The 26,617-nt window shown below is 36.8% G+C and overlaps 1 protein-coding gene across 4 annotated transcripts; it reads right to left on the reverse strand.

The window, feature by feature from the left end:
• Nucleotides 1-124: 124 nt before the first annotated feature.
• On the reverse strand, nucleotides 125-26,617 carry MTMR1 (myotubularin related protein 1). Of its 4 annotated transcripts, none has more exons than XM_026038946.1 (15): nucleotides 26,522-26,617; nucleotides 21,415-21,465; nucleotides 19,975-20,050; nucleotides 19,080-19,174; nucleotides 18,757-18,864; nucleotides 18,243-18,344; nucleotides 17,616-17,699; nucleotides 16,807-16,956; nucleotides 15,862-16,050; nucleotides 15,189-15,374; nucleotides 13,196-13,402; nucleotides 12,020-12,112; nucleotides 8,242-8,355; nucleotides 6,638-6,814; nucleotides 125-715 (listed from the first exon to the last, which is right to left on the reverse strand). In XM_026038946.1, the coding sequence occupies exons 3-15, from the start codon at nucleotides 20,018-20,020 to the stop codon at nucleotides 551-553; spliced, it is 1,716 nt and encodes a 571-aa protein (XP_025894731.1). In that variant the 5' UTR covers nucleotides 20,021-20,050; nucleotides 21,415-21,465; nucleotides 26,522-26,617; the 3' UTR covers nucleotides 125-550. The 4 variants fall into 4 exon arrangements, with proteins under 4 accessions (XP_025894731.1, XP_025894732.1, XP_025894733.1 ...); XM_026038947.1 differs by lacking the exon at nucleotides 21,415-21,465 and adding an exon at nucleotides 23,281-23,304; XM_026038948.1 differs by lacking the exon at nucleotides 21,415-21,465.

Below are 26,617 nucleotides of genomic sequence, written 5' to 3' on the forward strand. Positions count from 1 at the left end.
CTTCATCCACTTTTAATGGCATATTTAGTCAAGACGTAAAACTGACTTCACTGGAAAACATTTAATTTAAAATCAAATTCCAAGTGCATCAAATACCTAAAAAAAAAAGTTGTGCTAATCAAAAGAAAAAAAAGGGAAGTGGGTGGAAAAAAAAGAGCTCCTGTTCAGAAGGACTTCAGGGTTCTGCTTACGTGTAAGCATCAGCACGTGGCATTTCCTCCAAGGCTCTCAGCCAGGCCTGGTATCCCGGTAATTTTTTCATCTGCCTGACGGATGGATTCCTTTTCAGCATGGTTAAGTTGTTAGTTGCTCAAAACAAAGTTAATTTCACAATTGGGGATTTGGCTAGTCCAAACACGCGTGGGAACTGCCAACGAGAAAATACGTCACGTCTATTGAAGCTCTTTTGGCCTCATCTTGATAACACCACACACAGTAAGGCAAGTAGATCACAGCAATGGTAAGTCACAGTTCTTGCGGGATGGGAGGAACCTTCTGCCCTCCTCTATTACCTGACATAAATGGGTTTACAAGTGGCTTGTGTTACACTTCACACAGAGGTGTGCACCGGCGTGGCTGAGTGCGAAGGAGAGGAACCTCTATCAGAGGAGGAGGAAATGGATCGGGTAGCTGCTTCCCGCTGCAGGTCTTCAACCTTCTTCTGAAGTTCAGTCCGGATAGCGAGTAGTTCCTTAAGATTTTGATGGATTGGAACCTGCAGAAGAWGAAAGAAAAGGCTACTTTGATGGCGATAATCAACTCTCCTCTTAAGCAACCACTTTGCAGCTTTCTTCTGAAACACAAGAAATCCAACGCCTGTGGGTTTCATTATATCAATATTCAGGGAGAACAAATCTTCAATCATCTGAAAGTTCAGCAAACTTCCTAACACAGTTAGCAAAACAGCTCAAAAGACTGTGTAAATTGACTTGATGGGATATCAAATTATTTCAATACATGTACTGCTATCCCTTGCTATCAAAACCGTTTTCAGATGAATTTAAAATGTCTTCTCTACCCAGAAATTTGYCATTTCTGCCTGTTGGGACAGATTTTTTTTATATAAGAAGAATTTACAGCGCTGGCATTTAGTGTTTTGGTCAGGACAATGAAAAGGATAACGTCACCCAGTTTAATCCCTACGGATTTAGCCTGAGGAGCTCTTGTCGAGGCAGATTTTCAAAACGCAACTCCAGAGGTTGCGGTCAGACGCGGCAGCGCGATCCCTGTTAGAGCTCGGCCTAGAGGACGAGCAGGGAGGAGACTCCAGCTGCTGGAGCTCCGAGCGGGGCACGTTGACACATTCCCTCCCCCGGGCACCTTTCCAGGACACCGGCCCCTTCCCGCCCGGCCTGCAGCGAGGTCTGTCAGCGGCGCATCCATGGTGGGGACCACACGCGCCGAGCAGCCCCGCACAGCAGCGAGCAGAGCCGACACGAGCGGCCTCCAAAACACCAGGGCTCTTGGCCAAGGGTCTTTATTTGAGTTGCAGAGGGAATTTTTCACTCTTGCCCCGAGTGTTCAATTATATCAGGGCACAAGAAGACCCAACTCTCATTGTTCTTTTGCAGCTGGATCTGTTATCGCAGACAAGCACGGAGACCTCTTCTTCTTCCAAATGCCAGAGAACAGCCAAAAGAGTTGGACTGCCAACTGCTTTTAATTTACTTTATTCTTCAAACTCGGAATTGTTTACAGCTTTTGGAAGGAGTAAGATGGATAAAGAATTTAACTGGGCTGGCARGACAATCGTGGAGAAATGCAGAATTGGGAAACCTAAAGGTCGTTAGACACCAACTCGTTTATTCATACCCGATGTGTCCGGAATGTCAGGCTCAAGAGATTTGCACTGTCATCCCTTCCTGCTGCTCACAAGTGATTACAGGGCAGGCTGTAACATCTAGGCAAGGAATTCTGAAATGGGGCTGTGTGAAGAAGATACTAAGAAACAGAAATGTGGGGTTTTTTTCTCCAATTTCTCCAACTTAGTCACTTTCTACCCTTTTGTGAATTCAGACTTTTTAAAGAAAGTATCAAAATCTGAAATATGGAGTTTTAGATCGTCAAAATCTAACATTTGTGTTTCTGAAACAGAAAAAAAATAATTTTGTTTCTAAATGTACTTGCATTTTAGCTTGAAAGCACGAGTTTGCATAGGCGAAGGGAAGCACTTTTTGCCCCAGAACTTCCTTCTAGTTCTGCGGTTTAGCTCATGAACAGAAACTGCAGTCCATTCACAAAGCCCCAGGACCCTGGGAGTCGTCAACTCCTCCATTAAGGCCCCTAGGGCACTTTTTGAAGTGCAACTTTGCATCTTCAGAAGAATTTTCAGTGCACACTAGCACTGCACGTTATTCCTGCGTACGGGATGCAGAAGCCTGGCGTCCTGCCTTTGCCCTGCAGTGAATCCGTTCCCTTCCTGCAGTCCTGCTCAGCGAGCACCACACAAGGGTTTTCGCAAGGGCGACGACAGCCAAACACAAACCTCCTCCTACAGAAAGTTAACCTCATTTTCCAGAGGGAAGTCTTCACAAAATACATACACCTATGAACACATCCAAACGGAGCTCAGCGATGAAGTTTCTCCAGGAGGCTGTCACACATGCCAGGGGGGATCTGAACTTCAGTGAAGATCTAGATTTTCCTCTGGGATTAGCACTGTCCTCCCGTGAGTAAAACTCCTGTCCTCCTACACTCCTGCTGCCGAGTTCTTTATGAAGACATTTTCCTGGAACACTAAGGTCTGTAACAGAATGATTTAGCTATTGGTATCATTAGTCACGCAAGCCTGGGGTCACAGGAGATTTGTACACCTGATTTCTGAGCAGCTTARTCATCACTGAGTGTAACAGGCCAATTTCTCTTCGACACCTTTCAACTAAGTATTATCCAGTGTGTTTCAGCACACGCTACTCACACACGTGTGAAAAGCAGGATCCTGCAATTGGCTTTCGGGGAATTCACTACGGCATAGAAGGTGCTGCAGACCCAGCTCGCTCTGTATGGAGCTTAAAGGAGGAGGAGAGGGGCTGCCTCCTGCGTTCCCCCAGAGCCAAGTTCAGGAAACTGCATGCTCCAAATTTTGATAAAAGTGTTGTTCTCCCAAAGCTTCCTTCTCAAATAACAGAATCACCTTAAAATAAATTATCTAAGCAACAATAATGGCATTTTTGATGGGCATGCATAATCACGTCACATAAAAGTTTATGTTGAAAATAAGTAACCTTTGTTTAATAAATTGAAGTTCCTTTATGGATATTCTATACTTTCATCTTATGTCAAGAAGAACATGTATATTTGCAGCATCCTAATGAGGCACAGAAGCAGTAAGACTCCACTTTTGCACACAGGGAACCAAAGGAAGCACATCCTCGTTTTGYACACCTTGGATCTCAGGAAAGCCCTTCAGAACTCAGTGATTCAGCTGCTGGGTTTCAGACGGACACCACCAGACAAGGAGCACACACAGAGTGGCCTGGCTTTTAACGGAGGAATCTTGGGGCAAAGGCCCAGGGAAAGCCCTGCTGCTTCTCTAGAGCTGCACCCTGCTCTCCTGCCCACAGGACAACCCGGGCTTTCTCTGCAGTCTTGCCCCCTGCAACCTGCTGCTTCCAAATCTGGCATGAAATGAGGGGTAGATCCTACAGAAAACAGTATTTTCCAGGACTCAATCTACATCACAACAGTGAAATTGAAAAAAGGAAGATTTCACATGCTAAACTTCAGGTATGTTCTTTTCTATCCTGAAATAACATGTCCAATTCAATCTAGAGAAAGCCGGTAGCCACAGAGGATCTGAATGGAAGAGCTCGTCTTCCGTAAGTCCAGTCCAAAGAAAGGACAAACCTGAAAACTCTCTTCCCAATCAATAAATCCAAATAGAATAGGACTAAAATCTATCTAGTTTGCTTGAGACAAGAAGTCAATAATGATGCAAAACCTGCAAACTGAAAACGAGGAACATTTTATTTCAATTAAGAATTAAAATGACCTTGCGGAAGCACAACTCACGAAAAGGGAATCCACACGAGATGTCCCCATTTAAGGTAGAACTGTCCACATAGTCCACTTCCCAGCCACTTGAGCTTTGAACCTTTGGAAAGGAGCTGTGTGTCACCTAATTTGTCAGGATCTGTTGTAATACAATCATTGCTCTAAAAAGGGCATCTTGACAAAAAAAAAAAAAAAAAAACCCACACAAACTACCAAATACACCAATTCAGCTTCCTCCAAAACTTAAGGTCAACATATATTTCCACAAACTTGTCTTTACAGAGCATAGGAAAATTCTAAATTCTGTATGTCCTAATACACTGATGAATATGATCACACCTTCCCATACTGTATTACTGTCTAAGGAGACAAGGAGAGTAAAACAAAACAGAAATATTTACATCCAGCTAGTATTCAGATGGCAGTTTTCAAACAGAGAAATAAAGGTGATGTCTACCTAACTCAGACAGAAAAGTGAATAAACTAGGATGATTAACTTCTCTCATCCCATTTAAAAATTCAAGCCTCATTCATTAATAAAGCTAAAAATACAAATCTCAAGTATTGCCTGAAATCAAACACTACCTTTTTGCTTTTATGTATTTTCTCTCTCATAATATAAAGTTAGCTGAGAAAGGGTATCAAACATCCCTTTTGGTTACATTAAAAAGCTTTTCCTTTATTTTCTCTTTCTTATCTTCCCTTTATCTTAATTCACGTATTAATCATTTCTGCTTTTTTTTTTCTGAGAAAACCTGTTGAAAAACTACAAACGTTTTCCAGTTTCCTAAGATTTTTTTTTTGTAGCTGATGAAACAGCATGAAGTTAACTTGAATTGCTAGTCCTTGGAGATTCCCTTTATTAACATTAAATATTTCATTTTCTGTTACTCCAGCTGAAAAACAAAAGAAGCACATTAAAAGTATTCAACAAAGCTGCCTTTTTTGCTAGAGATGTGTCCCCCTCATCCACCTTTTTTAAACTATCTCCACTGATTGTTTAAGAAATCTTTTTACCCGAAGGTTAGTGAAAGCCTGCTGGTGATGATCCTTTCTGCTGTTACTGAATGATCTGAATGCTACTGAACGGGCTAATAGGATCTGAAACTTGGCAGCTCAAAACCAGAAGAATTTAAACTTTGTAAATTGTAATTACATAAACTGTTATTTACTTATCTGCACAAGTCTGAGGTGTTATAATGAGATTGAAGAACACAACCAACAACCATAATTTTTTCAAGAAATCTTTCCAAGTAAATGTGGTACTTCAAAATACTTGTCATGACACAAAATTCAAGCCAGAAACCAGAGAAAACAAGTGAAAGGGCACGATGCACGTTCGTAAGACAAAGCTATGTTAGCTCTTCTAAAAGACAGAAGTAGAGTGAGGACAATTTTTCAGGATTATAAGATTTTACTATTTTTTACTAGCACTTTAGGCCTGGAAATCAATTACGTGGCTTTGCTATTTGGAGGGATCTGTTCTTAAAGACCACAGAGAAGTGGCACACACATACAAGAATACACCCAGAGCGCTCTCCAAAAGGCGGGACAGAGAAGCAGTGAGCACTGCTGGCCACCAACAACATGAGAGCCAAGGTATTTTCTCACTCTGTCATTTCTCCCCACCTCTCAATCTCTTTTGGACAGGGTTTGGCTTTCACATATGTTTGCAGAACACACTAAGCCTGCTCACTTTCAGGGCCTATTGATCCCAATTAAGTCCAATTAATAAACTGACATTAATGCATGTCAATTAAACTACAAGAAAGCAAGCAATCCAGACTCTTCCAGTACTTTAAAAGGGATTTCTTAGACACACACATATTTCTGTGTGTACTGCCCTTGAAGCTCACCTAGGAACACCATCTTTTACAACAGCCTCTGACTTGTGGGTGTCTAATAAATTTGAAACTCACGTCTCTCTAACTGCTAGAAGATGAAAGCCCCTTTTCAAGCAGTCACTTAATACGGGTAATTTATCATAATACGCTTGGGGATACCTTGGGATGTTAACTTAATAAAGAGGCTGTGCAGCACCCTCAGATATATTATAGCTGTGACACAAACTGAATATTCTTTCTTCCGACTTCTAAGCAGGAGCACCTAAGAAATATTTGCAGGATGAGATTTAGAGATTTATCTGAATAGCAGGCATTACTTAAAAGAACAAACATTGGATGAGTCGAGGAATACGTATAAGAAGTGCTTAATCTCTAGCATGCCAGCTTGAAAACAAAAAGGTCAGTTGAAAACAAGTATCTAGAAGACGGGACATTAAGAGTATCTATAAACTGAGTTGCTAAACTGAGCTAGTTTAAAAACTAGCTTTAAACTGAGCTTTAAAAACTGCTACTCTACATCACTGTTAGCAAATGACAAAATCTTAACAAAGCTATACCATATAAGAAGGGTAAGGCAATATAGAAAACACAGTAATGACCTCTGCTCGAGTTATAAAAATATTCTTCTAATAACAACAACTGTTAATCTGCACCTTTCACAACCAAACCAAGTGATATTGTGACTCTCCTCTTCCGCTGATGAATTTAATGAAAACATTGTTTTACCAAGTTTTATCATAGCAGTTTATTTGAGCTGTGCACTTTGCCAGAAAACACAGCAGTCAAGTGAAAGCTCATACCTGAGGGCGCATTCTGGGGTTCCATCTGACGTAGTAGTTCACCCACAGCTCCAAGTGGTTCAGACTGGCTACAGGATACAGGACGTGGTTTTCATAGTTCACGTAGAAAGGGTTCGTGAATTCATCTAATTGACTGTTTATATAGGACCACAGTGATACAGTCTTCGTGTTTACCTCCTGATTAAGTAAACGAAAACAGTTAAATATTAGGATTGCAAAAGCTTACAACAGRAGGACATTAATTACATACCAGTAAATTCATCTATGAAGATTACCTTATCTGTTACAAAACATCAGGCCTCTGAGAACACCTTCAGTAGCTGGTCATTAAATAGTCTTAAAGCTTTAGCAAAACTTTTAACTTCTCTCCCCTCTCACAGTTAACTCAGAAAGGAGATTCAAGCACATTATTTTCAGAGATAAGGTCTTGTTGAGCAAAAGAAGGCTCTGCTACTCACAACAGCTACGTCTACAGCCACTGTAGGTATGGTTAAGCACTCTCTGTATGGTTACACACTGACTAAATCAAAAAGATTTAATATTAAATTAGCTCTGAAAAGAAAATCAAAATAGGAGAAAATAAGAGAATATACAATTTGGAAGATCCAAAACATCATGTGTAGGAAATAAATATTCTGTTCTCCTACCCCCACTATTCAGTCCTATATATCCAAATACTAATTTTAAATGCTGATTTTAGCTTTATTTGCACTTGTRAAATTTACATTAGCTAAAATCTAAACACCATAAACATGGTTGGATCAAAGTTTAAAATCTGAATTTAAAATTAGGTTCATTTTGCAATTTTACTCTCCTACAGTATCATAACACATGTTTTTTTTACTACCGCTGTGTCTTAAATTGCACATCCTTGAGAAYTGCATCTGACTAATGATTTATAAAAAAAAAAAAGCAATCTGGAAACCATGCATTTACTGAGAACACGTTACTTAGCTCCATCTTGTGGTATATGCATGCAGTTTTCACCTACAGAAGCAGACACACAAACCACCAAATTAACAAAGCTAGATGTGCCAAGAAATAGTTACTCGCTTTAACAAAAATATAAAGTATTAGAGAAATAAACCCCAAAGTAAGTAAAACTGCACTTGAAATATTAGCAAGTATTAAAAAAAAAAACTTTTTCCAAATTCAGAGTATTTCAGAGAGTGCTATCTTCAGCATTTCATTTATACATTTTAAATGTCCTCTTAGTCTTCAACCTCAAGTTCCATCAAACTATGTCCTARAGTGACCTTCAAATTCATCCACAGGAATCCCTTCAGAAAAAGCAAAAGTTACAGTACTTGATAACATACACTTAAAAGCCTGTATGTTGCCTGAAAATTTTTGGAAGAGGATTTTGTAGAACTTAGAAAAAAAAAACTCTCTGAATAATAATTCAAGAAAATTGAGCAGTACTTCATTTCTTAATGGAGTATTTGGTACGTATTTATCAGACCATGAAAATTTCATATTCGGGCTGTTTAAGTCTGTGTGATAAATATATCCAAAAAGCAGATTTAAAGTTCTTTAGTCTTGTACTCCAAGCACATCCAAATAAGCCCAAAAAATTAAGCATGTGAAATACAAAAGTTATTTACCTCTTTCACTCTCTCTTTTTCACAGTTGCATAAGAAAGTCCCAAAGAGACAACTATAAAGGTGATCCAGAATGGTTATCAAAAATAATTCATTGAATTCAAAGGCTGCAGGAAACTGAAATAAGAAATTTGGTGAAGTTATTCGTATTTTTTTCCCTTTAGTGACTATTTTCAGGAAAACTCAGCAATTGAGTAATTCGCACTGCATTAATACCTTTAAACCATGTGCTTCTTCATAATGTTCCTTAGATACATAATGAATATAAGGTTTGCAAGTATATTAAAATACATGCATGCAATCATTATCTAAAGTGAAACTGTACAGAAARCTACACACTCACACAAAGCAATTCATCAGAAGGAACCCAACCTGACAGCATCCTGCTCCAGCTCAACAAAAATATTGAACTTAACATGTTCTATTTGTCTTGTTACAGGAGAACAAACAACTGGGTGGGAGGAAAGGGAAAAAGAGAGCAATTAAGAGCTTTGTTTCCTATTCCAACAAACAATAACTAATTACTACTAGGTATTTTATTCATGATAGGAAAATACTGGAAATCTTTTAGGAAAACTGCAGAAAATTTGAACACAAAAAACTTTCAAAGGTATCTTTATATATAGTGCTTTAAAGATCATGAAAGAAGACAACATAAACTGCATGGGCTGCCACCTATTCATGGAAAAGATCCTTCTTTAATCACATTTAATAATAGGTCTACGTATGACAGTGGCTTGACACGGCAAAATAACTGCACCCAGAATGACGGCAGTCTCAAACACAGAGATGAAATGAAAAACCTGTACAAGAAAAAAACAATTTAAAAAGATTAAAAGAAAATTTTAAAAGTAATCTTTCTCTCACTACCTTGAATGTGACTGTTTTAAGAGAATGATTTTCAGGACAAATGAACTGAATTTTGTTTGTTCCTAACTGAAGAAAATCTTTGCAGAGGGCTAAAAATAGGTGTTACAGATTCATAATGAATAATTCCTTCCTATATGCAAAAATCTCAAGTCTATATTTCAGGCATGAAGAAAGCAGCAGACTTGGTTCAGTTATCCACGGCACCCTGGATATGAGTGACTCAAAAGCTCTAATAAACCCMAAAATACTCCTCTTCCCAATCCAATGCAGCAACCAGACCCTGAGAACAAAAATAATTTGCAAAAGTCCAAAGCGATATTTGGAAATAACTTTGAAGACAAAGCTGCTCCTAAAGGAACTCTCTTTAACTGGAAACACTTAATGAGCCTTGTCACTTTGGGGTTCTGCACCGTGACGGGTCCGTACTAATCAGACAGACACCAACATGGTAGCTATTCCAATCCACTGAAGCATATTCAAAAACTTCCATACATCAGTGGTTACACGCTGACTAATTTATTAATAAGTGATAGCGCATCACTGAAATACCATCTTTGGATACAAGAGTTGTACTGTTGGAGCTGATGTATCGAGACTGTAAAGCTTTTATTACTGCTGCTAAAAAACCACTGACCTAAAAATTCCTCCCTCTGTAGTTTCAAGCCCATTAGTGTCTGTTTGAAGATTCAGGTGGAAAAATTCCCCAAATGAAAATTTTCTTTCTATCAAATTCACTAATTTAGAGAGAACACACAGTTCATTAAAATCTCTCACCTGATGCTACTGCTCTCAGGTTTTCTTTTGGTATAGGAAGYATCTACCAGAAAAATTCTCTTGTTTATTTGATAACGCCAAGCAGCATATGATTCATAGTCATACAAAATCAAATTGCCTTTGMATTTTATGATTAATAAACTCATTCTGCATTACAGTAACATTTAAGGTTGAAACGCTTGCTATATAAATCTTATGACTGTGGAACTGAACTGGATTAACTTCACTGAATATTCGACATTTTAACAGAGCATTTTATTGAAAGTGATAATGCATTTCTGGCAACGGATGTTATCTGTTAAAAAGGATACAAATTTCTACCAATTTTAAACATATCCTAATCATTAGGAAGATATTACTTAAACAACAATACTACAAGCAAATTTTACAGGTTTGTTTTGTTTTTAACAGGGCATCAGTATTTCATCTCCTTGAAATAGCTTAGATCATTTGTAAGGTTTCTAATTTGAGACTGCTTACTATTCAAAATCATCAGTATTTATAAACAGAGAAGGGAAAACACTGCCTTTTTTATTTTTATTAAAAATCTGCTATCAATACACTCCTCTCAAKTTCTCTATTACTGTATTTTGTGTGTCATCAAGACTGGAAAATATTCAGGTAAATATACGGTTGTCAAATATGAAGTTTCATTGTCTGAAGCTATACAGAAAATTGTATCTTAGTGGGAAATTGGAAATTCTCTCACTATATTAAGTTGAATATTTTAAGATGTAATTCTCAGACCATGAAAACTTTGCTTGCATTTTGCCCTCCCCTCATTTTCACGTATGTTTACCATCGAATCTAAAGCTTCAGACCAGCACTCTTTTACGAGCACTGTTTTACATAGGGGTAAAATAGAATTCTAGTTTTCCCAAGCCCATTCCCAAGGCAATCACAGTCTCCATATATAACCTCTAGGTGTTGAAGTCAGCTAGAAAAAGAAAAATATGTAGGCAAGAGCTCTCCAAGAATGACATTTCAATTTTTCCTGCTCTAACATTAATGATTTTTCAATGCCACTGCTGGACATGAATTTCAGAACAGTTTCTGAATCCAGGTTTTGAACAGATGTGGTATTGGCAAAATGTTCCACAGTCCCCAATCCCCCTCCCTTCTTCTTTTTTTTTTTTTTTTCCTTTTAAACTAGAGGGAACTCAACTGTTTATAGGAAGAAATAGGAGGCAGCCGGGGAGATCACAAAATGAGAAGAGACTGCTCTCAATTAAAGATCTCCCCAGAGCACTTTTGTTCCAATCAGGTGCTTAAGACTGCTGCTTTTTCYTATTGTTATTAACAGTCCTCTGAGAGGAACAACATTTTTCATGCATTTTCTCCAGCCGTATTCAACAGCATATAATGCTGAAACAGAGATCTACAGAAAGAGAAAGGTTTCAAGGGACTCTGGACAGTAGTTACTATTCTGCTATTGTAACAGGGAACTTCCATAAAACACAGAAGTTGATTGTTTTAAATGTAAGTTTTGGAAAGTACAACACAAGTAAGTTTGCAAGCACCACATTCAGAACAAGACGACTGAGGATCTGGCAGCGTGAGCGTCATATGAGATTTCACACCTTCACCTTTCTTTCCTCAAATCAAATTAAATACCACACAGGCTTCTGCAAAAGAAGGTTTTACGATAATATCACAGATCTATATATTAGGCTTCAACGGGAAGGCGGGGGGGGAGGGAAAGGTCAAGCACTTCTAAATTACTTAGAAATAAATTCCTCATTTGTTACTTTGGTAATCTCATTAAAGAACAGCACTATAGAAAGCATATAAAAATGTTAAGTTCATGTTCATGGAGGTATAAACAAGAAGAAAATTAAGATCAAAGCCTGTCTAGAGAATTTTGAGAATTTTAATATTTTATAACCTTAAACACTACACCAACTACAAAGACATCCCCCATTCAGAGGCCAAATTCTTGGCGTTTTGTTTCTAATTAATACTTCTATTCTAGCTCCCTGTAGCTCCGTTTAGCAAAGTTTCCCTACAGTACATGCTCTGTGCAAGTAGCTTCATCCAAACATGCTGCCGCTCTGAGAAGAAATGTGTTCTCCTACAAGAAATACATTTCCAAGACGAGAATAGACACCTCACAGGAATATACTCTTGGGAATCTTACCTGCTTTGTCATTTGCCAAACGCAGTCAATGAACTGAAGGAAAATGGGAGATCTATCTGCATCAGCATGGTCATCATCTCCATGTCCTACTCGCTGGAAATGAGAGCAATATTTTCATTTCTGTCTAGTATATTTACAGTACCATCCCAACATTTCAAAGCTCAGTAATTCTTAAACGTGCTCCCAAAAATCAGCATGAGAAGCATGTCTTTTGCAGTACTAACTTGCATTTTTTCCACCAAGAAAAAGTGCATCCCAGTAGTAATTTATGGATTTGCCTTTGCAGTTGGGCAGGGCGAGAAAGGCATTCAATCAACAGAGCAGTCCCCACGGGTCTGAACAACAGAGTTTGTTTGTTTGTTTTTCATGTGAATGGCCCATTGAGCCCTCAAATGCACATTAATTCAAAAATTCCAAATATAGTCATATTTTGGAATAGATTGTATCATTCATTATTTCATTAGCATGTCCTCTAATCCATCAGGAAGGAAGTGACGTGAATTGGGCATATTAGAGAAGTGGCGAAAAATGCTGATTGGAAGGAATCTCAAGAGGGTATCACAAGGAAACTTCTATCATTTCTGACAGACCATTGTTTGGGGAAATGGTAGTGTCTCCACCACTAAGTATCATATCTTTGAGGATAATTAGCAACTTAATCTATTACTTTTCTATTGTTGCTAATGGAAATTTTTTGCTTTGTGTGTATCTTAATTTTCTCTTTTCATTATTCGGACATACAGTTTTCATTCCAGATGCTGCAGACATCGAGAAGAGAGAGTCTTCTCTGTCAGACCCCTTTGCTGCCCTTCAGTTTCCCCAGATTACACAGCGGACTGGACTGTTACCTAGATCCATGCTCCCCATCTTTCAGGGTACGGCTGTTTGTTTCTGCCAACAGGCAAAACTAGAAGCTATTTACTGAGATGGTRCCAGAATAATGATTATTCTACATCTAGCAGTCTTAACAACATGACATTTCATCTAAACCACCCTACAGCCAGAGCCCACAAAAAATCATAGTAATTTATATCCCATCTCCCCAGTAGCCCATGGTTTAAGTGAACAGGGTGTCCTCAGAGTAATAACTCCAGCAATTTTATCTAAATGAGAAAATGTTATGCAAAATATAAAGCCTTGAAAGGGACAAACCGCAGACTCATTCTTTCAGCTTACCATTGCAAACCTGTGTCCAAAACTTATCCATTCTTTCTCTACAAGAATTTCAAATCCCTGGATAGTTCTGTAATAGCTGTCCAGCATGAGCATAGCTAGAGCCGTGAGCTGGGCAGTCCGATCCCAGCCGTCACTGCAATGCACCACCACTGACGTTTTACCAGATTCAATTTTATCGGCAATTCTTACCGCTCCAGCAAGAAGCATCTAAATAAACAAATTAAACAAGTGTATTAAATACCAACATTCCACAAAGAATTTAGAATTTCATAATCTTGAATTACTATATTTCAAGTTTGCAGATTAAATATGTAACTATCTTGACACCATTGCTTTAGATTACAGATTTCTAAGTTGTGACACACAGCAATAGAGAAACCAAAACCAATTTCTAAATGATGTRTGATCTGTTGCCCAGGAGACAGTCCTTACCCACTTGCTGTTCATTATCAGTAGCACCTAGAAAGAGAAGCTGGGAACCCCTTCTCTAATTTATATCTGAAAGTCTCTATCATTATGAAAATAAAACAAACACTATCATCTTCAGCCTTCTGAATAGGTTCAGTTCAACGTTTGCAAAATTAATTCTCACAGCAAACAATCTCTTTCTTTCTCAGCTTTCAGTTCTATGAGGGACAAACCATCTAGCTTTCCAAAATCAAAATACAAAAAATGAAAACAGACTGCTGGCTGGGAGCTGCGCTGACCTGTTAGTATGTGAAGCTCACACAGTATTTATCTTGCTAATAACCTGGGTTCAGAAGCACTCTGGGGAGTAAAGGGGTAGAGAGGGCACAGGAATGAGACCATTCCGGTAAACCTGTTATTTTTCTCCCCACAAAAATCTTCTATCTCCTCTAAGATTTTTTAGCTTGAATAATCTCTCTACTATTAAGAGCCCTCTCCATAGCTTGGCCTGCCATGGCACTGAGAAATTCATGAAAAGCAGCTGGAACAGCACCACAGAAGGGATTCCTGTCTTGGCATTCTAGCAACATAAAATATATCTTCTAAAGTGCTTGCATTTTTTCCCTTTCCTGGCATGTAAAAACAAGTTGTAAAGGTGATTTTTGGGCCCCAAATCTCTACTTTTTCAAACAGATTTCAAGCCAGACTGATAACAAACAGTTTCTAGATATTCATATTCCCAAAGCCATTTTAGAATATTCCARCTCTAAGAAAACAAGCAAGTTAAACTCTTACCAAAACATCATATTTGCTTAATTCTTAATTTAAGTGTATGCTCCCTCTGCTGGTTCTTCTACCGATGTTAGCAAGCATCAACTAATCAAGGAGTAAAACTAATAAGCAATCCAAAACCTGTTTTGCATGAGTGACATTTGAGCCAATTGCTAATAAAACATATTTCTCTCCATCCATATTCATCATAAGCAGGGCAGTGAATGTGATACTGAAATAATCTATTTATAAAAGCATTTCAGAGGCTAATAAAACAGAGTGTAAAACTGAAGATGCTAATGATTTGCTTTAAGATTATGTTAAATAATAGAGCAGATTATAACCCAGTAAAGCACATGCTATAAGTAGTCCATGAAAATGTAGGCCTCCAATACATGAACATTAACATTGCTTTGAAGAAGGGAAGGATGGGAAAGTTTGCAGAATTTAAACTGAGGTCTTTGGCAGTTGTTCAAACAGCATCTGAAGTTCTCAGGGCAGTTTTCCAAAAAGCAGGGATAACCCTGGACTGCTCACAAGTATTCTCTCAGGAGAATAAAGTGTTTTCCAACACTAAATACCACACTGTGCTATCAGGAATTAACTCATTCCTTAACTCAACAGAAATAAGCTGAAATAAGCTGGAATGGGTATGTAATTTACTTAAAATGTGAAGTGGCTATTTTAAAATTAAGCTTTTTTACAAGATCATGTTTAAAGATACAGTTAAATCTAGACACAAGTTCAGCAGTATTTTCTGAAATTCAAGTAAAAACAATGTTTAAAACTGTTTTTTCACATCAAAAGCTCTTACTCTTATATATTCCAACCAGTGGGTAGAGTCCACATTTGACAACCATCGAGTTTCATCAATAGTAGGATAAACTATTTCTTTAAGTTTACGCAGTGACTCTCTCATTACGTGTATATTATGTATTTCCAGGAAGACCAGCTCTGCATTTGGGTAGGCACTTTCGCTTTCATATCCTCCACCTTTTGCCTGCCATTCAAAAGATAGAAACAAAGACAGAAACCTGTGCATCAGACTTCAGTATAAACCCAGARAAGTTATTTTAGTCAGGTTTTAGGATTTTAGAGATAAAAATTATTTTAGAATAAAGAACATTACTAACATTTGCTTTTCCAAAAAATCACTAAGTTTTTCACAAATGAAATAAATCCTGAAATGAATAGGCTGCATTTAATAATACATCCCCCGTTTCCACTTTTTGCTACTGATACATTTGGCCACATTGTTGTAGTTTTCTATGGAGATTAGTGCATCATTTCTCAGGTCTATCTTCATACCGCCTTGAACTCCTGCTAGCCTAGCCTAAAATGCKGTGAACAACTCAACTTTCTTCCATACTCTTTTTTAATTTACCTTTTATTACCTCTTTTCACATCAAGTTATCTTTATCTCTTCGGCACTCTCCAGAGTTGTGATAAAGATACAAAGATTAATGCTAGTTATTAAACCAACCTACCTTGTTTGTATCTGCAACACTATTCTGCCTGGCATCAAAGATGATAAGTTTATGGGATTGAGCATTGGCATCCATTATTGTCTGCAAATATTTTTCATCCTCTTTGCAATGCTTATCATTTGGGCCTACCAATGGTTGACTGCATCGTGTTATTGTTGCTTGGCTCTCAGGATGAATCCAGGATAATACCTGGAATTAAAGAGAAAAATTTTAGCTTATTATCCCAATGTAAAGGCAGCAGGCCATAGTCCAATTAGATAATCACAATGCATACATGGCATAATTTCCTGGCAAAAAAACATGTAGACTTATRGATAAACTGACCATTTATTTACATACTGACAAATACTATCAGCACACTAGCACCACTGATCATAAATCTGTTCAGCTTGAAATATAAAGCAATTTTAAACAWCTTTGCTTTTATTTCTGATAAAAACAAAGTCTGTTATGTCATTAATTATACAGAAAAAAAGGTAAAATGGAGGAAGAAAACTTGCTTCCATATGGAAGTGTATGGACTTGCACACCTATCTAATGTTATATCATCCTAGGCAGATCTAAAGCACAAATACTGTCACCATCCAGCACACGTAAATCTGTTAATTTATCCAATCTCAGGAAATCTTTATGGCTGTCACACATTCCATTCTGTAACTCAGAATACAAGTTAATTTGTGAAGTAGCAAAAGACACCATTGTAGCCTGTTGCGTGCTGACTCCAAACACAAATTTGTTACGCAGCACAATAACCAAGCTATTATTCTCTCAAATGAGTAGCTTGCTTTAGTTCTAAACCCAGCAAGTCTAATCCTTCCTTCTTTACTCTCTTTTTAGGAAGAGACTATGCCCATTATCCTCATAAAAAACTAAAAGAACTCTGTTAATTTGTATATGCTATAAATACATAGGCCATTATATACTCCTTGTAAAAGTTTCACTTACTGGAACTCTTCCTTTTGCTCTAAACGCTGCCACTTTTGAGAGGTCATCATCCTTTACACTGGTTGGCACAACAAGAATACCTGGATATGTATCACAAAGCTCATAGGTGCTGTTAATTTTGGATATTTTCCAACTCTCATTGGGCAAGCCCTGTACAAAAGCAAAGCACTTGTATGTTTTTCAGGTTAGATCTCTACATACCTGGATTTGGCATTGAAAACGTGGAAATGCTGCATACTTTTTTATTTAACGTGAGCCCATGTTTTTCATTTAAATAAGTCACTCGTTTTAGGTCTTCATATCGTACCATAAATCAAAAYACCAGAATAGATTTATACTAATTACCTTTAAAATTATTCTGCAAAATAACTATTTGAATAGGCCACATACTTAGGATAAGAAGTGATCACATGGTGAAATAACAACATTATTTTTGCAGACAGAAGACTATAGATTTACAATGACAAAACAAGTTTATTCTTCTGTTTAATGATGCTTACTCAAAAACAATTTCAACAAAATACCTATATTTTCAAAAACGGCACTTGGAAAAGGCAGATTTGAGAATGTATATTAAGACATATGCTCTAGCACTAGGTAACTGTCAGTTTTAGCAGAGCTTCTGAATGCGCAGCACTCTCAAAGACAGGCCACTTGTATTTCATTACCTAAACATGAATTTTGGCTAAGTTTCTACCTATAGCCAATACTGAGATTTTTGAGCTTTCTTTAAAATCGTTTTCTTGATTAAATGGCTTTGTATGGAAGGGACACCGGGAAAGAAAAATAATACACCAAGTCTAACTTACCTGCCTCTTATATTCAGCCATTGGATCATACACTTTCCAGCCATTAACAGCAAATTTCTCTTTATAGTTGAATGCAAAAAGTGGCTAAAAACAAGAATGTAGAGGCATAAACTATTTTTTAGTGGGTTGTAAGCAAGATGAGCTTCAACAGAGAATCATTTAAGATTTTCAATGAAGCATTTTAATAACTGTTTAACATTATACCTAAGCTCTCACTATCAAGGTTGGGCAACTCAGTGCTAGAACAGAAATAAGAACAACAGARTAACAGAACCAGTTCCTTACACAGACAAACATAACAAAAGAGCACTTTATAGTGACTAACTGTACCTACTTATTCTTTAGGCAGTGAACTTCAAGACTGAATTATCTACTGCAGAGTATAAGTCTGTCTTTATACGTTTTAAAACAGCAATATTAGGGGAATCTAAATCTCAAGGGTAATATACAAATTAGATAATTTTAGGGACAGCAGGATGCAGCATAATACAAAGATGATACAATGTCGGAGTAACCTGTCAGCTTCATAATGTATTTTATGAATCAACATTTTAATGTTTGTTACACAGTGTTTTTCTTTCTCTATCACTTTCCRAAAACATGAGAGCCTTACATCTTAAGACTTACCAGCCCATTAGAAACAGGAAAYGCACGTGTTACAAGGTTCTCAAAAATCTCCAATCTGTTCTGCTCTTCCTGTTTATAAGCAAGCCTCAAGTTTCTCATATCCTACGAAAAATAAGTCACATTATTTACCTACAATAATACAAAAAAAAAAAAAAAATGGCTGAAAAAAGCATATATACAACACTAATTAACTGATATCATCTAACCCACATCAGAATAGAGTTGTTTGTTTCAGATGACTAGGATTGTCACTAGAATTCCTACATACATAAAAATACCATTCTTACTTTGAATTCCTTCTTGTGACAAAAAGCAGAAGTGTTTAATACTGCATACTATCACAAGAGGAATTGAAATGAATTATCTAGATGAAGTAAGATTCAAAACAGGGCCCAGAGCAAACAGAAAACCAGCGTATATGCATTCAGCTCTCTAAAATAAACACGAAGGCAAAATAGTTGGAGCAAATGAAAATRAAATCAAAATTAATGGAGTTGTACCCTGTCCTCCATACCTTGCAAACTATTTCTATACCACATGAGTTGTCCCCGTGGCTCTGTACTCCAATTTTTTCGACTCTACTTATTACTCCAAGGGGGACATCAACAACAAAGGGTGGATCCTGAAATTTAAACATAAAATAAATTGATTTAGTTGCATTAGAAGCCCAGTGTACTATCATTTATGTCTGTTCCTCTTGTCTCATTTATAACTTCTGCTTAACAGACTTCTGTGGAACGTCATACTTCATTTATACCAAATTTGAGGCATTTCTAAAACCCACTTTAGCTAAATTTTTACCCAGAAGAAACACAAATACAGACAGTGAAGTCTTACCCTTTCAACACTTTTGATATACATTCTGAAGTCCGTCACTGTCAGTGTGCCACTGACTGCTCCCATAAATGGACAGATATACATAACATCTTTAGCTGGAAGACAGACCAAACAAAGCTTTGTTTTACTAATACAGATACTTGTTCAAAATCTATTCAAAATAACAAGAATTTCTGCAGGTCTGTGTTACCAAAGGACATTGATACTGGACTGTACACAAAAGGATATTCTTCAAGAACTGTTAGCATTGAAAAAGCTGAAAATAAAGAAGTTCCTCATCCCCATAGCTGCTTGGAAGTTCCCAAGCAGTTAGGACAGAGCTCAGAGGCAGCTCTTGTCCCTCCACTGGGGCAAAAGCAGCCTGCACTTCACCCAAGAGGTTGCTACTCAGTGATATGCCCATATGTTCAACTTCAATCTGACTGATAGAGCCACTATTCTTCTCTGCCAAACACTGTGCTGCTCATACACAGCTTGCCAACAYGGACCAAAGGGAAAAAGAGACATTAAGGACTGGATACCAAGTTTTAGATAGTTTCATCCTTTTTGCGGCCACAAGTTTGAAGTTTGAATCTGCGGAGAGCTGTGGATGAGCTCCCTCACAGAAATACAAACTRCATGATTAATTTATCTACGCGGAACAAACTAACCCATGAAAATAATTAATCTGGCTATATGGATCAAATCAATTGATTTACCTTTCAGGCTTACATTTGGATTAAAAGCCAAAGAAAAGAAATCCACATCAAACCCACTCATCCAAAATGGCTTTAAAAACTAAAGTGACAAAACTCAACAACAAATCATGTGCTATTATGAATAAAAATATCCTGATTACAAATAAATAAATTAGTGATTTAATAGCATTCAGTGTAGCACTCAATAGTATGCTTACCAATAACYTTGATTGATTCTCCAGGAAAAAGCGGAGCCTCTTCCATCTGTGCTAGTTTGTTTCCATCCCGCAGTGCCTGGCAGAAAGCCAAAACCAGGAGTAAATCTCACTTTTCATCTGCACTACATTGATGCATTTTGATGCAAAGTGCTTTTACTATGGGATTACTGGAACACAAGAGTTATCTTTTCCAAAGCACCATTCTACTATAAATAGTGCCATTTTAAAAAACAAAACTAAGCTTGATATTGTAAGTATTACACAGACATGCATATTAGTAACATATTAGTAACTAAGCATTTATGCAAGAAGTAGTTTCGCATGCTAGCTACATATAGAGCATACAAAAATAATGAGCAATAGTATCAGCTCAATTTTGGAATAGTGCGGTCTTYTGCTAAATGTAGGTTGTATTTGGGGTATTTTATCTACTCAGGAACATTTTAAAGCTTTTACTAACTTATTTTCTACTCARTGTTGAATATTTAACACTGAAATATTTTCATCTGAGAATCACATGGCGGAAGCCTTACTTACTTTTCGTTTCAACTTTTACTTTTGATTGCAAGATATTAGGACCATTCCACCATAAGCTACTTGAATCAATGCCCTACTGAGAATGCCACAGGTCTGGAAGAGGACCATAACAGGAATTTTGGATCCAAAAGGTCAGATTAAGAACAAGGTAATACAAAATATGGCAGAACAAATACAGATTTTAAAGTAAGGGCTAGTTTTCATTTAGTTTTCAGTTTTCATTTAGAAAAGTGGCCTCATTCCTGAACGATTACAAGCCTGATTGTTTGGATCCTTAGTTGCCAGCTACCATTTACAACACCAAGGACTCTGCAATAAAAGGGTTGTGGGACTTTTCAGGGACATGTGAGAAAGTGTCTTTCTCAGATCTATATGATGAGATGCTAAGGTTTCAATTTTTTACATCTTGAATTGAGAGTAGATATAACAGGCTATTTTACAATAAAATGTTCTTCCTTTGTTTTACAAACAAATCATTTGTAGAATTTTCCTTGCCTTAAAAAAAATCATCATTAAATAATTTCTAGACATATCTCTTTAGACATATCTAAATATAATTTCTAGACATATCTCAAAATTTATTTTGTTCAGTTTTATTATCTGGTAAATAAAATCATTTTATGTTTAGCACCAATTTAAAAATAAAAAATGATATATAGGCACTTAGTCAATACTTAGAGGAACAAATGTGTTCAGTCAGGTTGCAACTTAACTGCTGCATTACAATCTAGATTACATCACCTTACATAAAGACTCTACCCAGCCGATAACCAGTTAACATACCAAATGCCTCCCGTGGGTTCTCTTTAATGAGATATGTAAGACTTCTACGTGCTGTACAAATACTACTATCTAGTACCTTGCTACATAGTTAATGAATGAAAGATGAGTAAAACTTGCCACCTGATCAGCTTCTGCTTCAGAATGATAGCCATTGTGTCCATCCTGAATCTCCTGCATTGCATGAGGCAGCAGTAGGGAAGGAGAAAAGTAATGGGGAAAAACATGCAGACAACAGGTGAAAGGACAGAATCTCTCCTGTTCTGATTTTTAAAATCTTATTCCTTACAGAGACAGTATATACTTCAACTTCAGTTTAGTTACTGAACATTTTCTGCCTGTGCTACAAACTTCTTTCCACAGAAAAGACTGCAAGTTATGAGAACTATCCATTTTATATTACTTGGCAGAACATGAAATGGGAAATTTAGATCCCTCTTCACAAAGGAGCCACTGCTGGTTGGCACGTAGGAACATAAAAGTATGTACTGTCTTTTTCAGACAAGCAACCTTACAGGAAAGAAAATGAATTCAAAGTATGCCACATGCTTATAAATAGAAGAAATTGAGTACAGCTTGCAACGGTAGCATTAGGGGAAAATTCATGCAGTCTTTCAAGGACAAGGCCGTTCAATGTCAAATAGAGGCATTCAGACAATTTTAAAAACGCTATATTGAGTAAAATGTGTTTAAATYCAGTGTTTAGTTCAGTTTTATATTTTTACCAGTTTTTCCAGCAACTTCTGGGTTGCTACTGGAAACTTAGTCAACAACCTTAGAGAACCTAAAATAATTCTGACAGCAAAATATACAAATGATTCATATTTTTACATTAACTTATCAGAGAGTTGTATGATATTGGGGGAAAAAAAACTTGGAAAGAATTTCAGATAAAGGCCTCCTAACAATTAGGTCTTGATGGTATTCTGAAAAATAGTACCTGTTTAAAATTAGACTATTAAAAAATGTTTCTGGAATTAAAGAAAGGCAGATGTTGTGATCCCTGCAAGAAAAGTGAAAGAAGGACAAAAGAATACACCAAAAGATTTTGAATTAAATGAAGGAGAGAGAAGCACAACACATCATTCAGAAATAAGACATCATTGTAAAGAACCATGAAAAGCTGAAGGGAAACAATCAAGCTTTGTTCCTCAGTCCAAACCAATTATTTCAAGAGCTATCTATTAAAAAAAAATGTGCATTTGTATGGATGGACTGAACACATTTTCAAATATGTAAACAACTGATTAGAAAAAGACATCATTCAGATGTGATCTGTTAGTTTGGGAGTGAATAAGAGGTCTTTGTTTGAATAAAAGCATTAGAAACATTTCATGAACAATGTCAGAATACTATCCAGATCATTTCTCACTCCATAAACATTACTAAGTGAGAGGGACAAGAAAACAAGGCAGATGTTTTTCATATCTTCAATGAACAATGAGCACGGTCTAATCTCTAAAATGATCGTCTAAAAGATGTAGGGCATTGTACCGGTGTCTAACTTCAATCTTAACTTTCAACTCCGCTGCCCGACYGCAGCAATAATAGAGATGAAGCAGGAACTGGTATCTTACTTAAACTGGGTAGACCGAGACGTAGTGTTTTTMCTGCTAATATTCTTTAGTGCAGATAACACACTTAAGCTGCTAATACAGTGCTCTGTAGTCCAAAGCATGTAAGCTGCAGTTGTGAGCATCCATTTTGTCAAAATTAATGTAATAAAACTGAAGTTAGTACAACACGTTTAAAACGTAATTTAAATGTATTACTCTCTTACACATGGACTTTTACTGCTCATGAAAAACACTGCAATGTATATAAAGCATTTCTATGACGAAGAAGCTGCTGCACTGCATAGCAAAACGGTCCGACTGGTTCATAAAACCATTAAAGAAGTACAAAAGAAGGCTTGACACACCAAGCTTCCACACAGCACAGAAGACAAACAGGAGGAGGCCGTTTACTGTTAGCCAAAGGTAACCTTACCCGTAAATCAGGCCTCCTGTATACCTGTTAGTTAAAATACAAGATGTTATCCAACAAAACATATGGATTTGATTTGTTAAAGATATTATATCTTATTTCATCAGACTTTCAGAAGAGTTTACCTCCAGAGTATAAACTGAAAAAATAAAACAGGAGAAAGAAAACAAGAAAAAGCAATCACACCCATAGCAGCTCCCATKTGCAAATTGTTTTGATCTGAAAGCAATYTGGCCACTTCATTTTGGTAATGACACAAAGGTCAAGCTCATYGAAAAATCTATTCCCAATAATCCTTTTAACCAGCTACAACATGTTATTGTGAGAAGAGTGCAGTAATCCATCCGGGCAAAACACAGAAAGCCTGCAGTAACACCTATGAACTATAAGCGTGTATCTTTCAGATTAAAGTGCTAAAACAAGGATAGCTACAACTCCTCCCAGCTTTCTTTCTTAAGGTGTCTATGTTCTGCTACCATAAACTAAGCTATTTCCATTAAGATGAAGTCCTCATTCAAGAATTTTCCCCAGGCTGTCTGTCAGAAGATACACACATCAGAGGTCACAGTTAAACCATGTTACGGTAAGACTAGCAGGCAAGAGCTAGTTCTGTGTGTTCTTGAYTATTCCATTTGCAGCCTCTTTGCTCCCTTTTGAATTTTTTCTCCCTAGCTACATTCTGGTGAATTATATTTCTAGAACAAGTAACATAGAAGCCACTAAGAGATACAAGGCTCTATTTACTTGTTGTTCCAAACATAGTGATTTAAAGAAAAAAAAAAAAAAAAAAAAGAGGAGAAAAGGAGTTGCTGGTAAATCTGGCAGAAAACAACAAAACGGCCTGACCAATTGATGAAGCAAACAGAGCTTCTGAATCGATGTGAGATACTCTCTAAATGCAACAACTTGACAAAAGCAAAGGTAACCAAGACACAAAATATTGATCGAGAGTACAGCAAGATGGAAAGATGCCTCAAATTAAACTGTATAAACAGAAATTTTAGAATAACTTTATATGTATGAATTCTACAATAATAATGAAGTTAAGGACTTCCATGGTAAGAACATACATACATATTAAACAAGCAGCAGAAGAATTTTCAAGAAAATTAGTTTGAACCAGCAGTAATAATTACTTGAACTGCTGCTCAATGTCAACAACTTGATTACTAAAATTGTAAGCTGGATTTTGAAAACAAAAAATGTTGTAAGACACCACAGGAAATAAAAACTATAAGACAGACCTAAAAAACTACCAAAAAGTACAAGATAAAACCCCATACATTACATTACAGTGAGAAATCACGTATATTCTCACTGTGACATAAAGTCATACACAAATCAGTACCATTTCACATGATTTGCAGTATTTACTCAAAGAAAAAAATATAACTGCTAAATAATTAAAATCTTTGAAAGTCTAGTATCTACACAAGAAAGTTTATTCAGCAGCTTCCTAGAATTTTCTTAGTTTTAGTTGCTGCCTCAGAGTACAAATAAACCAAGTTCATTCCCCTTTTTCCTAAATATTAGGAATTGCTTTTCTTAAGACATGCAGCACTGAAGATATTTTCTGGAAATATGTAAACCCATCACGGCAGCAGTACTAAGCAACTGACAGTACTGCAAACTTCTGCACAAGTTAGGTGTAAAGGAAACCCTTTCTTAAAGCATAACGCATTACAAGACACTCGTCCTGAATGTAAATATTCTAAGATTAAAAAAATCCATGGTGTTGTACACAAACACAAAAGGTTAAATCACCAATGAGAGAAGCTAAATACAACTTATTCACAGAAAACTGGAACTCCAAAACRCTCAACCTTTTTATTTTATTTCTAATGAAGAGAGAATGAAACACAGTTTAGAAAATTTTAATTAGGCCCCGAAGACTTATTCCTTTTAAGTAACATCCAGGACGAGTTTGAAGTAGAAAATCTGATCATTTAGAAAAAGAAAAATGAATGGAAAAAAAAAAAAAAAGAAAGAAAGAAAAAAGCGCTCTCGACTCCAGAGAAATGCATTATAGCTCAAAAGATAAACTGAACACCAAGCTTATACTTAGAGTTTAGTAAAACAACGTCCTTGATCTACAGGGCAAAGACAACACAGGCAGTTGTAATGCAAGGTTCCTCACAATGTTTTACCAAAGACATTCGCCTTGACCCAAAGCATTTGCAATTCAGCTCCCATAGTATGGAAGAGCTACCCTTCTTTATGTGTGTAAGCTGCTGACTGTGCCAATACAGWGACAATCCCTGTGAGGTGAATTCTTAAACAGACTGAGATCAAATACATTTAGTAGATTCATATTCAGGCTTGAGCTGAATTTGACCTGCAATCACAGAAGCTAATGTATTGTATCTAGACAACATCCACACTTTTTGAACACAGCACGTTAGTTAAAATTATTAAACTAATTATTATCAGTTTAAAAGAAGAAAAAAGACACAACTTATATCTGCCTATTTTTCATGAAGATCATGAAACTGCATGTCAAATCTAGGAAGAAAAAGGATGGTACATTTTGTGGTCTACATAACAGTAGCTTGGGATTTTTTACCGAGTGAAACTTCTTTTCTGTTTATAAGATGAGGGAAGCTGACTATGCTGTACTCTTGGTAGTTTAGTAGGCTGTCTGGATATACAGAAAACAATAAAAGAGCCTGAAAGAGGAACACTAAAAAAACATAATAAATCCTATCAAACTCCACAATCATTATCTCAGTTGCAAAAATGTTGCTGGGAAGAAAAAGGTAACATTCAACGGTAGTGGCATTAATCTGTCTGTTTCTGGTGAAACCCTTTATATAAGAAAAAAAAAGGATGATACATATTCTTTACAGAGTAGCAAAGACAATCCTTTTTTTGTGAAACCTCAAAAGCTGAATTCTAGCATGTGTCATTCAGAATACAGACAACCTTTTCAAACTCCAATTAATCTATCTTACTGAAAACTTCTGTGCAATGATGAAAAGGAAAGACAACTCATTTTTGCTCTTTGAAACACTGACTTATAATTTTCTCTATTACATTCTATTCTGTAGAATTCAGTATCACTTTTCTAAGTATGTAGGAAAGCACAGAGCAGCGGTAAAATATCTTTATATATTGTGAAATGCTTCTACTTCTGGAACATTCAGGTATCGCTTAAGTACTTACTCTGAAAATCAAGGTAGGAAGGAATTTGATCTCTCACGCCTTTACCATAAATAAACCAATTTGCTCCCCACAGGTCACTTACCCTGTAGTCTCTGGACACTCCTTCTGATGGGACAGACCCTGAAATCTGACTAGAAATGGTTGCAGCTATCAGCTGTTTACACCATTCCACATGTGA

This window comes from Nothoprocta perdicaria, unplaced genomic scaffold (genome assembly GCF_003342845.1).
Source record: "Nothoprocta perdicaria isolate Ctin4 unplaced genomic scaffold, notPer1 scaffold_22, whole genome shotgun sequence".
In the NCBI taxonomy this organism is placed as follows: Eukaryota; Metazoa; Chordata; class Aves; order Tinamiformes; family Tinamidae; genus Nothoprocta; species Nothoprocta perdicaria.